At 29.7% G+C, this 15478-nt stretch overlaps 1 protein-coding gene across 1 annotated transcript; it reads right to left on the bottom strand.

Annotated features, from left to right (window-relative positions):
• Positions 1–11655: 11655 nt before the first annotated feature.
• Positions 11656–13724, bottom strand: LOC114306949 (UDP-glycosyltransferase 73C4). The gene has a single exon (XM_028252282.2). The coding sequence runs from the start codon at positions 13469–13471 to the stop codon at positions 11990–11992; it is 1482 nt and encodes a 493-aa protein (XP_028108083.2). The 5' UTR covers positions 13472–13724; the 3' UTR covers positions 11656–11989.
• Between the last annotated feature and the right edge of the window lie 1754 nt (positions 13725–15478).

Raw genomic sequence — 15478 nt, 5'->3', positions numbered from 1 at the left:
AACTCTAATCAATAAATAATCTTATAATACATGAGAATGATGTTATTTTTCTGGGACAATTTTCACAACATCTTACTACGTGGAATGCATACTCAAGATATTATTCCATCAAATGTTTATAGAATATAGTACATGAGAATGATGTGTCACTATTATTTAAATACTCTTTATTCTAAAATGATACACTCAAAATATAACCAAGCCATTATATATATAATTTCTATTTATATAACCATTACACCAACAAAAATTTTGAGGATAGCCAGTTCAAGTGGATACACATGATAGAGCAGGATAAGATACTAGACATTGGTATTTGAGATCCGTTAAAAATTAGAAAATAAAAGAAAAATAAAAAATACAGTGGTATTTGAGAAAGGAATTAATTAAAGTTTACAGCTATCGATTTCATGGCAATTAAATTAAGTTGGTCAACACTTTGCGGTGACAAGTGTAGTTTTCTAACGGAAATGATTATGGCCTCAGAAAATGTGTTATTTTAGTAATTTTTTGATTTTTTATAAAAAATATATAAAAAATAAAATAAAAAAGAGTGAGGTGATAATTTACAATAATTTTTTGACTTTTTAACTAAAATAAAGAGTAGAGTTGCCAAATGAGACGCAAGTATATGATTCACTGTAAAAACAATTACAATTTGCTTTAGTCTTCTCAATGATCATAATAGTGGAGCTGGACCAGATACTGGGGTGTTTTGGCAAGATGATAAAAAGTTGACTTTGACTTTTTATCAAGTTTTTTTTATTTTTTTGATTTTTTAAAAAAGCGATTTGAAAAGTTAATAAAAAAATTATTTTTTTACTTTTAAGATTAATATTTATTTATGGTGTCACGTTACACCAAAATGATTAAAATATCCTATCTAACTTGGAAAATATACATTTTGCCTTAGCCCTCACGAGTTATTTTACAACCCGCTTTTTTATCGTTTTCCAAACGATCAAAAATGCAACTTTGGCATTTTGTGAGGCTGCAAACTGTAGCTTTTTGCTGAGGTTCCCAAAAGAGCACAACACACTGATACTACAAAAATACTTTCCAGTTTTCAATTTCAATGCGATAAGTTGGTCAATACTTTGCTGTAATGTAACTAATAATTGCAATTTTTTATATAAGAGCATCTCCAACGGTGAATTATTTTTTCACTAAATTTGATAAAAAAAAAGTGTTTTTTTTTTTAATTTGATACGAGTTGCTCCAATGGTGAACATTGTTGCTTGCATCAAATGCCTGGGGACATCTGATGGGATGACCGACCGATCGACCGACCGGTTACGCCACTAAATTTTTTTTCCCCCCCTCAATTTCTGTTCCAATTTTGTTTCCCTTTAAGAGCTTCCTTGAGCTTGTGCTCTTGCAATTTCCTCAGAAATTATGGGTTCCTCTTGATATCTTTTGTTGAATGGTTAGACCCATCTCTTTTTTTGGTCTTCTTGTCCATGATCAAAACAGCACAGTGAGAAATTGGCTTCCATAGTGAAAGATGTATTGAAATACCCATCTATTCTTCTGCTCTTTTCAATTATCACTGATCTTTAACCAGATCAAATAGAAACCCAAGATTTGATTGCTTTGAAAATCTAGTAACTGAGGATTCGAGCCAGATTAAGACAACAAATTTGGAACCTAGAAATGTAGGAAGAAAAAAAGTAAAAAAAAAAAATTGAAGTACCTGAGAGCAGTCAAGCCCATTTAATGGATTTTAATGGCAAAGTTTGTGATGAGGTCCAAGGACAACCACCAAGTGCGGAATTGTCAACTAAAAAATTGGCTTCGTTAACACTTGAAGATGCACAATAATCAACTAAGAAAACAGAGGTTCACCCATCTCATTGTGTCAATTCTGTAGTTGAACAAGATTTCATTTTCAAGCTTGAGAGGTCATCTGGGGGTCGACCCGTGAGTCGACCAGGTGGTGGACTTCCCAGTATAAAATCTGTACAAAATTTTGCTGAAGGTGATCATCCAGTGGGTCATCCGGTAGTGAAAATACAACGGTGATGAACAGTGTTTTGGTGAAAGACCCACAACATTCTCAGTTTGGTGAAAAATTTGGGTCATTCTCAATTTGATATCGTTTTGATGAAATTGTTGGCGACAAAAAAAGCTGTCATTTTTCACCAAATTCAAATTTGGTGATGAATCTAGTGAACCATTGGAGATGGTCTAAGGAAATACAGTTGGGTTTGTGGAACTAATTTGTATGGTATATATTAGAGTATTGTTGTGTAGGGGTGGTTTGGGATGTTTTAAATAAGTGTATTTTTTATTTTTTATATTAAAAAAATGTGTAAAAGAATAGAGAAAGTTGGTAGAAAAGTAGAGACGAGATGCTGATTGATGTGACTTAAATAAGTGCATGTATGCAAAAAAAATGTACTTTTTTAGTACATGCCAAACACCTACTTTAGTCTCAAAAGTTAAATTTACTTTTTAAATTTAATGATGTGTTAAAAAGATGATTGGTTAATAATTCTATCAATCATCTTTTTGACACATCAATAGGTCTAGAAAATGGACCTAAAAAATAGAATTTTATATTATTTTCCTTTATATTATTATCATAACAGTCATATTATGCTCTTTTTTTTTTCTTTTTTTTTTTAAAGTATAATAAAACTAGTGTGAGTTGTAAATATAGACAATTTTATCCAATCAAATCATATAACATTTTATTATTTGTGATTATTGTTGAAATTTTTTGTATATGTGGTTTATTCTTCAACAAATACTTCAATAAGAGTGTAAACAAAGCAATTGTATACAATGTTGAGGTTTTCAATTCTCATTTGGCGATTTCATTGTTGCACAAGAAAATTGGCAATAAAAGAGGTGGGGTTAATCTAAAGTAAATTGACATTTGTCACATGATGATTTTTATTTTTTATTTTTTAATATATAAAAAGTGATGCTTGAGTTAGATTCTCACAATTAGGATTATCAAAGTACAGTCAAATTTGTTAAAATCGCATCGATTTGTATCAATTCATACCGCTCTATTCATTAATCGCGGTTTAAATTTTAAAATTTATAATTCGCCTTTGAAACCGCTCTGCTCTGTTATAGTTAATACATATATATTTTTTAACCTACAATGAAATATTAAAGTAAAAATGAGTGCGAGAGAGATTTAATATGTTAGTTTTATTACAAATTAGTAATTATATATATGAAAAATATTATGTAAAATTAATTTGTGTTATATATATATAATATTTTTAAATTAGTGTTATATATTATGCAAAAACTTAATAATTGGTTAAAATATTCTTTAATCTGTCAGAATCGCTGAAACTACAATTTGCCAATTCACTAATCCGCCATTCAATTTATAATTTTACTCTCAAACCACTCAAATTGCACAACGCACATCCCTTACTATTGCAGCAATATCTTTTTTTCTTATTGTGCTCTTAGTTTCTGTAAAAATAAATATTTTTATTTTTTTACCTTCAACATAGGCCTATAAATATGCTTCATTTATAAATGCGCTGTGATATAGAATTCGAGGTGTAGAGCTCTATACAGCTGGCTGGGGTAAAATCAAACAAGAAAAATGTTTGAGACCTCTAAATTGTGAGCTCTAGAAGAGCTCTAACCTGTGGGTCTCACTGTATGATTTGATATTTTTGTCTTTGTTTTGTTTTTTTATTTTTTTTTAGGTTGTCGTGTCACTAGTGCTTTTATTAGAACTCGATTATTAGAGCTCTTAATCACCATCCAACCAAACAAACAAACAAAAAGAAAAAAAAAAAGGAAAAAGGCAAATCATAATAATAATAAAAAAAAAACAAATTAAAACTCTTTTAGAGTTTTTATTTTACAACTCCAAAACATTTTTGTTTGTAAATGTACAACTCACTGTATCAAAAAATAATGCATTATTATTTAGGAAAATGTTTGGAACCTCTTTTTGGAGAAATTCCCACTACTCCCACAATGATGTGGACCAATAATGTGTTTGCATTGTTTTTTTTTTTTTTTTTTTCTCTTTCTTACTTAGACCAATCACAAGTGAGTAGGAATTGTGGAAGCGATATTTTGTGGGGGTATAAATCATTACTGTATTATTTATTGGTTTTGGTGAAATATAAGGAGACACATGCACACATGCACTTAAGGTTCCCTCACTCATTGGGGGTATTTGTTTCAGCTTTTCAGAGCTAACTTATGGCTTTTAGCTTTAAAAAAGTTATTTTGGACTGTTTGGTTAAATTTATTTCAAACAGCTTCTGATTCTAACAGCTTATTTTAACTCAAAAAAGCTGATTCTGAGAAGCTGCTCACCCATTGCTTCTGATTATCAACTTTTGCTGTGAACATGTTAATTTTTTGTTTTACTCTTTAATTTTTTTATTTTTTTATTTTTTTTAAAATAAAAAAAGACCCAAATAGACTATAGATTATTATTATTATTTTTTATGAGAAATGTAGACAAACAAAAAATAAAAATTAATTGAAAAAACTATTTCACAGCTTATTTAACAAATACTATTCAGCAACTTAAATCTATAATCCAACAGCTACACCAAACAGATTAACAACTTCTGATTAAAATTATAATCTATAATCTGTTAAACTATAATGTATAAATCATTTTAACAGCTACACCAAACGAGGCCATTCACTTTCACTTATTTTCATTTCAGGTTTGACATGGATTATGTGTTAAAAATCAATCTCAATTCAGGACCTCATATTTCTGACCGGACTCGCAACAATGATGAGCAAGGATCCTCTAGAGTGATTTTTTTCTAAAGTTTCCTAGAGTGCTACATTGTGTGGTTGAGATTTACTGGCAAGTCACATCAATTTTTCTGATGTGACTTATCAGTAAATCTCAACCACACAATGTAGCACTCTAGGAAATTTTAGAAAAATTTCACTCTAGAGGATCCTTGGTGAACAATGATGTATTGGAATCATCAAGACAGCTGGCCGGGCCAGGTCACCAGTCAAAATTATAATGTTCAACGGACTTGGGTCTAAATAGGTTTACAGGCAAGGCTTATGGGTTACTTCACACGGGTCAATGGTTGGGTTACCAACAAGACAAGATTTAAACTTATATTTTTGAATTTTTTATTTCATATTTTCCAATCGGGCTTGCAAGCCATTGGGCCAGACTAACGCTGTGTTTGGTTGGAGGATTTGAGGAGGGATTTAGAAAGGGAAAGGGAAAAGTTAGGTGAAATGTAAATAAAATATACCTACATTTCACCTAGTTTCACACACCTTTTCCATTTCCCTTTCCAAATCCCTCTCCAAATCTCCCAACCAAACACAGCATAAGAGTTCGTTTGAAATGGGGTTTGGCTTTTTAATTATTTTAATTATTTTAGTTTTGAATTAAAAGGTTTCGTTTGAAAAGAATTTTTTAATTTTTTTGATTTTTTGTGAAAAAAAAAATATAATAATTATGAATTTGATATGATATTTTATTTTATTAGACTAAAAAGTCTATTTTATCTTTTTATAGCCAAAATAACCTCAAACCCAACCCAACCCGTATTCTCAAATGAAGCCTAACAGGTCAGGTTGATTGACAGGTAGCGCTTGAAATCTTCAGCCCAACCAAGGTTTATTTAAGTTGGGCCAGCCCACTTGAGATACAAAACAAATGAGATTTTATGCCAACTCATGATCTCATAATTATAATTATTTTATGTGGTTAATAATGTGGATGGTGTGTTTGGCAAATATTCTATTAAGTAATTTTTAAAGTGTAATATCCAAAATGCCCACATCTTTATTAAACCTAAATAATTTTTAAAGGGGTACATGTAAGAATTTATTCTTAATTAGGCTGTCATTGACTATATTTTGTTTGGTTTTTGAAAAACGGGTTGAACATGATTCAGATAGATTGACTAGTATGAGTCCAAAATTATTATTGTGATCCATAAATGTAAATATGTAATATGGAGGTGTATGGCCTGTTTTAAGTTATTTGGATTCCTTAATGGGAGGGCCCAGTAATTGTTTTATTTAGGCTCAGTTCCTTCTCTTATCCTTATTAGGATTTACATATATCTATATCTATATATATATATATATATGTAGATCAAAGGGTTGTCATCCTTATTGAAAGACAACGTGAAAATTAGGAGAATGAGGGGAAGAGCTGGTGCTAAGGTTTTCTAATTGTGAATACCATCATCTTTCAAAGAAACAAAACTCAAGATAATAACGGAATCAAACGGTATGTATTTAAGTTTATATTTTAGTAGTTAATTATATTCATAGTGTTTTGATTTCTAGTAAATAGATCTTATAATCTTACATTTGGTATCAGAGTAAGTTTATACTGGAATCAAAATCATGACAGATTATTTCAATAATTTTTTTAAGAATAAGAAATAAAAAATAAATAAATAAATAAAAAACAATGTGCCTCGTGATGGGTGACTTATATGTACATACTGTTCACTGTTGAAATTGCTTCAGAATCATTAAAAAAAAAAAACGTGAGTGTTGATTTAAAAAACGTGAGTGTTGATTTGAAATTGTTCCGTGAATATTGCTTCGGAATACATCTCGTTCATTGTTGAGATTTATTGCTTTGAATATTGATTTGAAGCATATTTGATAGCATACTGGCTCAAAGATTATAATATATTAAAATAATAAATAGTGATATTTTTAATGGAAAAATATTTATTTTAAAATTGTCTCAGTTAGAGAACTTTTAAAACAATATGGGTGATACTGCCAAAGTGGTTAATCTATTGAGATTTATAAGTTTTTTAATAAAGATTCTAGGAAACTCTTCTAATATTATATCACTCAATTACCAACCCAAAGGGGGTTAATTGAGTGTATTAATTTTAGAGGTAGTGTGAGCCGCTAGTAAGGGAAATTTTATTATTTTTGAAAGAATTTATCTACCCAAAGGAGATAATTTTTTGATAAATCATTCTTGCTAGTTGATTTGTTTATAGGTATTAGAATGTGTCTTATATATTTAGCCCAAAGGTATTTATATGATGATACATTCTGAAACATCTAACAATATTGTTGAAGTTTATTTGCAGCCTATTGTTGTGAGAATATAATTATTGCCCATGTATAATTAATTAAGATTATATTGAAGTTTAAAGATGTTGATTGTATTCTATATATTCAACCCAAATGTGTTTATATAGTGATACATTCTAGCACATCTAAGAATATTGCTAAAGTTTATTCGCAGCATATTCTTGTGAAATTATACTAATTGCCTATGTATAATTGAAAGTTTGAGTTGTGAACATGCTTTCTATATATTCAGTTTAAGAGTGATATATTTTAAATATTTAAGAATATTAATTGTGATTATGATATTATTATTGTCCATATATAATTGAATGATTTTATATTGATTTGAAAGCAATGAAAGGAGATATTTTTATGAAAATCAAATTTACTCCATTAAAGTTTTGATTATGAATCGGTTAAAAGATATTGAGTTAGCTTTAAGACTAGCTGATTTGGATATTGACATACTCAAGAATGTGTCTTCTTAACCATTTATATTAAGACCTCAATATAGTGTGAAAGATTGAAATTATATTCAATGTTAACTATTTAAGAAAGTAGAGTTTTAAAATATTCACTTGGTGATTCTTATAAGAAAATCTAAATTACACTCTGCAATGCTCTATATAATACCTTCAACTTTTACAAATCGTTATGTCTCTTCAGTGTTTTATGTTTTTCTTTTTAGAATATTCTGCAAATCTCTTTATATATTATTAACTCAAGTAAGAAAAATTCTTTAGAATTTTTTGTGAGTTATGATGCTCTTCCCACCTTCGGAATCTCCTTATTTGTTTTTTAAACTACTTAAAAAATGCTTGTGTTAATCAAAATTTTATTTTCTGGTCAAGTTATTTAAGTTATAGTTTAGTACTGATCTTATTTTAAAGAATGTTATTTTTATATCATCCATGAGATAAAATTCAATTTTAATGTCAACAAAATAAGCATTGTTACTATTTTTAATTTTGGCAATAAATAAAATAATAATAATAATTGAAATAGATTTTATTTTGACTTGGATGATAATTATCATAAAGTGTGTAGGAGAAATTATTCTATTAATTTTATAAATGAGTATTGATGTTATGCATTTGTCTATCTCATTTATGTTGAAAAACATATTGGTGAAGATTTTAAAATTATTAATTGAAGATGGATATTATAGTGAACATGATAATTTTGGTTAATGTAGTAACCTCTTATTAATTTTTACAAAATTGTGAAATCAATTTAAATATATCATGGTTGTAACTTCGGAAGAAAGTTGAGTACTTGAGCGTCGTAATTGGACTACAATAAAATGATGAGGTGTATGTTAACATGTTTAAATTATACAAGTTTTTGTGATAAAATATTGCTATGTATACTTGTGTATACTTTACATATGGTACTAAGTTAAAAATATTTTTAAAACACTTTTGAATTGCAAACTAATATAAAATTTAGTTAGAATAACTTTTGAGTTTGGGATTGTACAAAAGTAAAAATTTTATGATATATTTTTGAAATCAAAATGGGACCTATAGCTATTTGTTGTTACTTTGTAAGTTGCCAATGGTTTTATTATCTTGGTTCTGACATAAGAATCTTTTAAGCTTTTAAAATGTGAAATTATTAGATTGGTGAACAGTTTAAATATATAAATCTTCTTATATACTTGTGTCTATTATAATAAATTGGTCTGTTCATTCTCACATAGAGAAAGTGAGAGTGCAAGTAGAATCTGAAGTGTCTATTCAATCAATTGATAAAAGTTGAACATGTATAACACGTGCAACCTTCTAGACATTCTCATACAATTAAAAGATCCTTGCGATTATATTATTTTTCTAAGTGAGCAATATCAAGAGATTGAAGAGATGATTGTTACGTATGATGAAGATATTGGCGATTTGTAATATGGTAAATGAATTGGTACAAATTATTAATTAGATATGAGATCATGTTATACTTTTTTAAAAGGTTTGAAATCTAATGAGTATTTTTTTGAAGATAAATAAATAAATACAAAGCTATTGTAAGAGGTTGCGATTTGAAAAGAGTATTGTTCTTACCAATGTTATAAATATAGGTTTATAATGATTATAGTGGTATTGTGACATTTTTATCTTTTACCTCGCCAAACAAAATAAATTTGATTTGTAAGTTAAACAAATTTATCTATGGTTTTAAACAAATTTCTGAGCAATGATATTTAAAGGTTCACCAATTATTATTACTTGGCTTTATGGATAATACTGTTAATTTATGCATATATCTCAAGGTCAGTGGGAGCAATTTATTTTTCTTGATCCTTTATAGCGATGAAATTTTACTTACTAGTAATAATTTCGAACTAATACTTGATGTGAAGATATTGTTCTTAATAAATTTTTGATATAAAATATCTTGACAAAGTATTTTATGTGTTCGACATTAAGATACTTGAAAAATAACTTAGAGGATTATTTGTCTCATCTCAAAGAGCATACCTAGAGCACATTTTTATTGAATTTAATATGCAGAATTGAAAGTTTTACTTTGCTCTTCTTAATGATCGAGATTAATTAAGTAACATTCAAAATGATTTTGAGAAAAAATTAATGAGGAATGTCTTGTATGCTAATATTGTGAGAGTTTAATGAATTATGAAGTTTGGATTAAACTTGGTGCATATGTAATTAGTTTGTTAGACAATTATTATTTTAATTTAAGCCTTGACCATTGGGTTGGAACATGTAAAGTGTTATGATATTTATAGAGAATTAAAGATTATACAATTGGCTACAGAAGAATTAATCATGTTAATATTATTGGTTGTATAATGTCGACTTTGGAAGTTGTTCAGATGATATATAGTGTTTATTACTAGTTACATTTTTATGTTTGCATGAGGTGTTATTTCATGAAAGAATTTCATAAAATCTCTTATAATTTTTTCACTATGCAAACATATTTCAGAGTTCGAATTGAGTTATGTAATTAAAGAATTTTATTTCAGAGCTTGGAATTGTTAATTTCATCTCCAAACCTATAAAGATGAATTATGATATATGGTTTTAATTTTCTCTATGAAAAATAACAAAAACTCTGATGGCGTTAAATACATAAATTTAAAGTACTTCAGAATTAGAGAGTTGTTAAAGATGATATTCTTTATGAGCACATGTTATAGAATACATACTAGTTGATCCTCTAAATATAGGGCTTAGACCAAATTTTAGTTTGCTAAATATAGTGAGCATATGGGTACTTTACAGTTTTTTATGTGCTTGGTTAAAGAAAATTTTCACCCATGAATATTATCTATGGTATATTTCAGTTAATAAAGTTTAATGTGTTTATTCACATTTTGTTTATAGTTATGTGTGTGTTGTGTATACATAAATGGTTATTGTCATATATGTATACCTCTTATATGAGCTCTTACAGTTATGTTTTAATTTTGAGATATAAAGATTAACACTTCGGTTTAGAAGTGTATATGGATCCATAAAGTATGATGCTTGGTTTAAAGCATGAAAGACTTCGGTTTAGAGGAATAAAGGCTTCTTTTGGAAGTGTAAAATGGAATAAAATTCCTTGCAGGGTTTTGTCAAGAGCACACAGAGGATTGAATGTGGAATTAACATGTTATATAATTTTTGGATCAATTTGAAATTTCACACTACACTTTATCACATATAGGAATCCATGTTGGTGAGATATTAGTGTTTGTAATTGTGGAAGGTTTTATATTGTTCAATAGCATAATTACCGCTACAGTTTGATATTAATATTTCTCATTGAACAGGATTCTGTGCTGAGATGTTTCTATTCTGAATCATGTTTATGTGGCCACTAAAGTTGTTTAACCCGAGAGTCATTTTTTCTTAAATAAAATATTTTCTTAAAGTAGTAGTCAATGTTGCCTAAGTGGGAGAATGTAAGAATTTATTCTTAATTAGGCTGTCATTGACTATATTTTGTTTGGTTTCTAAAAAACGGGTTGAATGTGATTCAGATAAATCGACTGGTATAAGCCCAAAATTATTATTGCGATCCATAAAGTTTGGGCCATGGTCATCTTAGTGTATATATTATTTTATATGTAGATATGTGATATGGAGGTGTATGGCCTATTTTAAGTTATTTGGGTTCCTTAATGGAAGGGCCTAGTAATTGTTTTATTTAGGCCCAGTCCCCTCTCCTATCCTTATTAGGGTTTACATATATCTATATATATGTAGATCAAAGGATTGTCAGCCCCATTGAAAGACAACGTGAAGATTAGGAGAAGGAAGGGAAGAGCTGGTACTAAAATTTTCCAATTGTGAATACTATTATCTTTCAAAGAAGCAAAACTCAAGACAACAACGAAATCAAACAGTATGTATCTAAGTTTATATTTTAGTAGTTAATTATATTCATAGTGTTTTGATTTCTAATATATAGATTCTATAATCTTACAGTCCACTTATAATTATAAAAATATTCGACTTCACCAATGTTAATATCCAATGAATTGAAATCAAAACCGTTCTCACAAGCGAAAAGTAGGAATATTATTAATGAAAAGCCATATTCTTACTTAAAACAATAGTATGGTATATTGAATCCATGCTAGACATAGAATATAATAAAAGAAGACAGAAATTTTTAAAACAAATAAATTTAAGTTGAGCTCAAATTTTAATACCAAAAAGGTTTAAAACAAATATTCTTAGACAAAGCTGCTGTTAAATAAAAATTTGTGAAAAATGCAAAAATGCAAATTGAGAGGCCTAAACAATAGAATTTACTCGACATCCAGCTTCTGCAACAACAAAGCAGTGAATTTTGCCTTTTAAACCATTTCCAATCAAACTAATAAATTTGAAACAATTCTGAGCTCGTATTCCAAAATTATATTTTTCCATTGGACATCAATTCGACCTCTTCTTAGACTTTTATTGATATAACTGTTCCAAGAACTCTTTTGCTGCGTGTTCTACATCATATTCTCTGGATCGCAATTTGCCTTTTCCCTGATATCTTCAATTAGCATTGTCATGTTGAGGTAAGAAGAACCTCCTTCCTCTATTGCCCTCCTTGCCATTTCCCCAAGTTGCTTAGCTCTCTCTCTCCTCTCCTCTCCTTCATGTCCTCCATCCATCAACTTGTCTATAGTCTTCTTAACAGTATCTTTGTGCACCAACACCCCTACCTTCTCCTCCTCCCCCCACTTCATAGGAAGCTCCACACCAACACTCACCCCAATCCTCAAAACATGCACAACCAACTTCTCATTGCAAAATTGCTCGGCAAACAATGGCCACGTCACCATTGGCACACCGGCACAAATCCCTTCCAGAGTCGAGTTCCACCCACAGTGAGTGAAAAATCCCCCAATTGCGGGGTGAGACAATATGAGTACCTGTGGAGCCCAACCGCGGACTAAAAGGCCTCTCTCTTTGGTCCTCTCTCCAAAGCCTTCTTCCAAAATCCAATTCTCAAATTCCTCAGATGCTTCCCTCAAAACCCATATGAATGGCCGGTTTGATGCTTCAAGCCCCAACCCGAGCTCTATCATCTGCGCAGATGTCAGGCGAGAGAGACTTCCTAGGCAAGCGTAGATGACAGAGCTCGGTTCCTGGGAGTCAAGCCACTCCAAGCAATGTTGCTCATCAATGGAAGCCTTGTTGCCTCTATCAACCTTGTCCAGGTTGTCTTTGTTGCAAAGTGAAACAGGCCCAATACACCAAACTTTACCACCTCTTACCCTGTTGTATTCTTTCACATACTCTATCTCTAACTCCTCAAAACTATTAATCACCATTCCATAAGCCACTTTCTCAGCCTCCCTGATTTGCTCAGCTACATTTTTTAAGGCAGAAGATGGGCTTGGATTGAAGCCAGGCAGCTGAGCTCTAGTCAGCTCAATTCTATCAGGCAAGCCAGGCACCACAAAGTACTCTGACTCTGATTTTATGTCATCAAGAACCTTGTACACCTTCAAATTGTGTGAGCACAAAAGAGAGAAGCAACAAGTTCCATGGAAAACAAGCCTTGGAATGTAAAACTTACCAGCCACATCACCTGTCCATGGAAAACCCATGTCAGAGACTATACAGCTCGGCTCGGGTTTCATCTCCTTCATGGCTTGTTCTAATGGTTGTTGTAGCATGCTAGTTGCTACAAAAAACTTTTGAACCCAATCCATTGAAGGGAGCACATCAAGATTCTCCCATCCTTCGGGTAATCCAGCCTCGGCGCAGGGGAACCTGAGCTCGAGGAATTGGATTTTAAGTCCTGAGGCTATGGCGCGAGTAACGGTTGGTTTGAACCGCTTGGCGTTGAGTGGTGTGGTGACTATGGTAACGATGAGGCCGCGGTGTGCAAGTAATTTGGCTATGTCGACCATGGGGATCATGTGGCCTTGGGCCATTAAAGGGAACAAGATGAAGTGAAGGTGCTGAGCTTGGGAAGCCATAGCAATTAGCTTGGGAAGTATTATTGAGAGAGAGTGATAATGGATGGTCTCTACTTCGTTGCTTTGTATGGATAGTCTTTACTTTGTTGCTTTGTATGAATGAGTGGCTTTTTCTTTCTTGTTTTCTAATTCTCTATCTCGTTTTCTAACTTGGCAGCTGTACTTTTCCAGTTCTCTTCTCTTCTCTTTTTTTTTTCTTCTTCTTCTTCTTCTTCTTCTTCTTCTTCTTCTTTTTTTTTTGGGTGAAGATTTTAATTTATTATTATTATTATTATTATTATTATTATTATTATTATTTTAACCTTTAAATGCTTTTAGACTAGAAATCCTCAATTTTATTTTATTTTTGGTAAAAAAAATCAAAATTAAAAAAGTTCACCAAAAGGAAAAAGGGAAATAACTATTCAGTGTATATTCTAAAAACAAATTATAAATAAGTGATAGAGTTTATAAATATTAATAATCAAAATTTTAAAAATTTTCATAAATTTGTAATAGTTTTGTGAAACCATAACTGTCTGATAATTTTCCCAAAACAAAATGGATGATAATGCATTTGGCAAAATTTATTCTCAAATTATTTAGCTTGGAATTTATGGGTGGTTTTGGATGATCTAAGGGGTTGTTTGGAGTGCCTTAAATAAGTGTACTTTTTGTCTTTTTGAACTAAAAAATTGAGAAAAAAATATGGATATTTGGGTTAACTTTTTGACTTTTTATGGAAAAATGTGTATTAAAAAATTGTATAAATTAATGTGTAGGGAAAAATTAAGATTGGGAGTTGTGCAGCCGTAATTTTTGACTTTTGGTAAATAGTGATAACTTTTTAATTTTTTGAGTAACTTTTTGACTTTTTTTCAACTTGCCAAACTTGGCCTAAATAAGTGCACTTTTTGACTTTTTATGAAATGTGAGTATGGGTTGAATTTGATATAATGTGGTAGAGAAGTGATTTAATTAAATAAAATGATTTAACTTAAATAAGATAATAACTTTTTAATTTTTTAACTTTTTTAAGTTATAACAAAGAAGGCCTTAAAACTTCATGCTTAAGGGGTGTTTTGGAAATGTGGTAAAAAATTGACCTTTTGGTTTTTTTAGCTTATTTTGTCTTTTTGTAGGTAAGTTATGTGAGAGGTAATGTGACTCAAAATAGGTAAAAAACTAGAAGTTGACTTTTTACTAATTTCCCAAAAGACTCTTAAGTATTTGCACAAAATGAATGGCGTTTAGTCAAACTTTTAGGTTGCATTTGGTAGAGTTTTATAAATATGATTTGAGAGTATTAGTTGTATTTTGAGTTTGTGAGTTGTGGAATTATGATTTGAGTGTAGAAATTTGTTTGGTTATGATTTTTGAATAGAGTGTTGAATTGAGTGTGGAATTGAGTTTTGAAAATTTGATTTGACATATATTGTAAGAAATTATGTTTGGTGATGAGTTTTGGAAAGAGTTTTTAAAACTTAATTCAAATTGTTATAACTCATAACAAAACACACTACTTTCACACTATTGAAAATTCTGATCAATACTCATAACCAAACTCTTTTTAAAATTCAATTAAAAAAAATTATTATTAACAGAAAATAACATTAATCAATTTTTTAATTGAAAATACTACAAAGGAAATAATTTTTTTTGAAAATAAATATTCAAAAAATTTAAATCATGAATATTTAAATAATTTTAAATAATCTAAAAAAATTAATAAGTAAAAAATTAAAATAACTATTCAAAAAATTTAAATATTCAAAAAATTTAAATAATTTAAAATGTTAATATTTTAAATTTAAAAACAACTCTACACTCAAATCGTGACAAAATACATAAAACAAAACTCAATTAAGAAATTATTTTTAAAATTTATAACCAAACACATAACTCGAAACTCCATATTACTTTCACAACTCTACACTTAAATCGTAACAAAACACATAAAACAAAACTCAATTAAGAAATTATTTTTAAAATTTATAACCAAACACATAACTCGAAACTCCATATTAC

This window comes from Camellia sinensis, chromosome 3 (assembly GCF_055761805.1).
Source record: "Camellia sinensis isolate YWXY chromosome 3, ASM5576180v1, whole genome shotgun sequence".
Lineage (NCBI taxonomy): Eukaryota > Viridiplantae > Streptophyta > Magnoliopsida > Ericales > Theaceae > Camellia > Camellia sinensis.
This window is presented reverse-complemented; position numbering and strand designations above follow the sequence as displayed.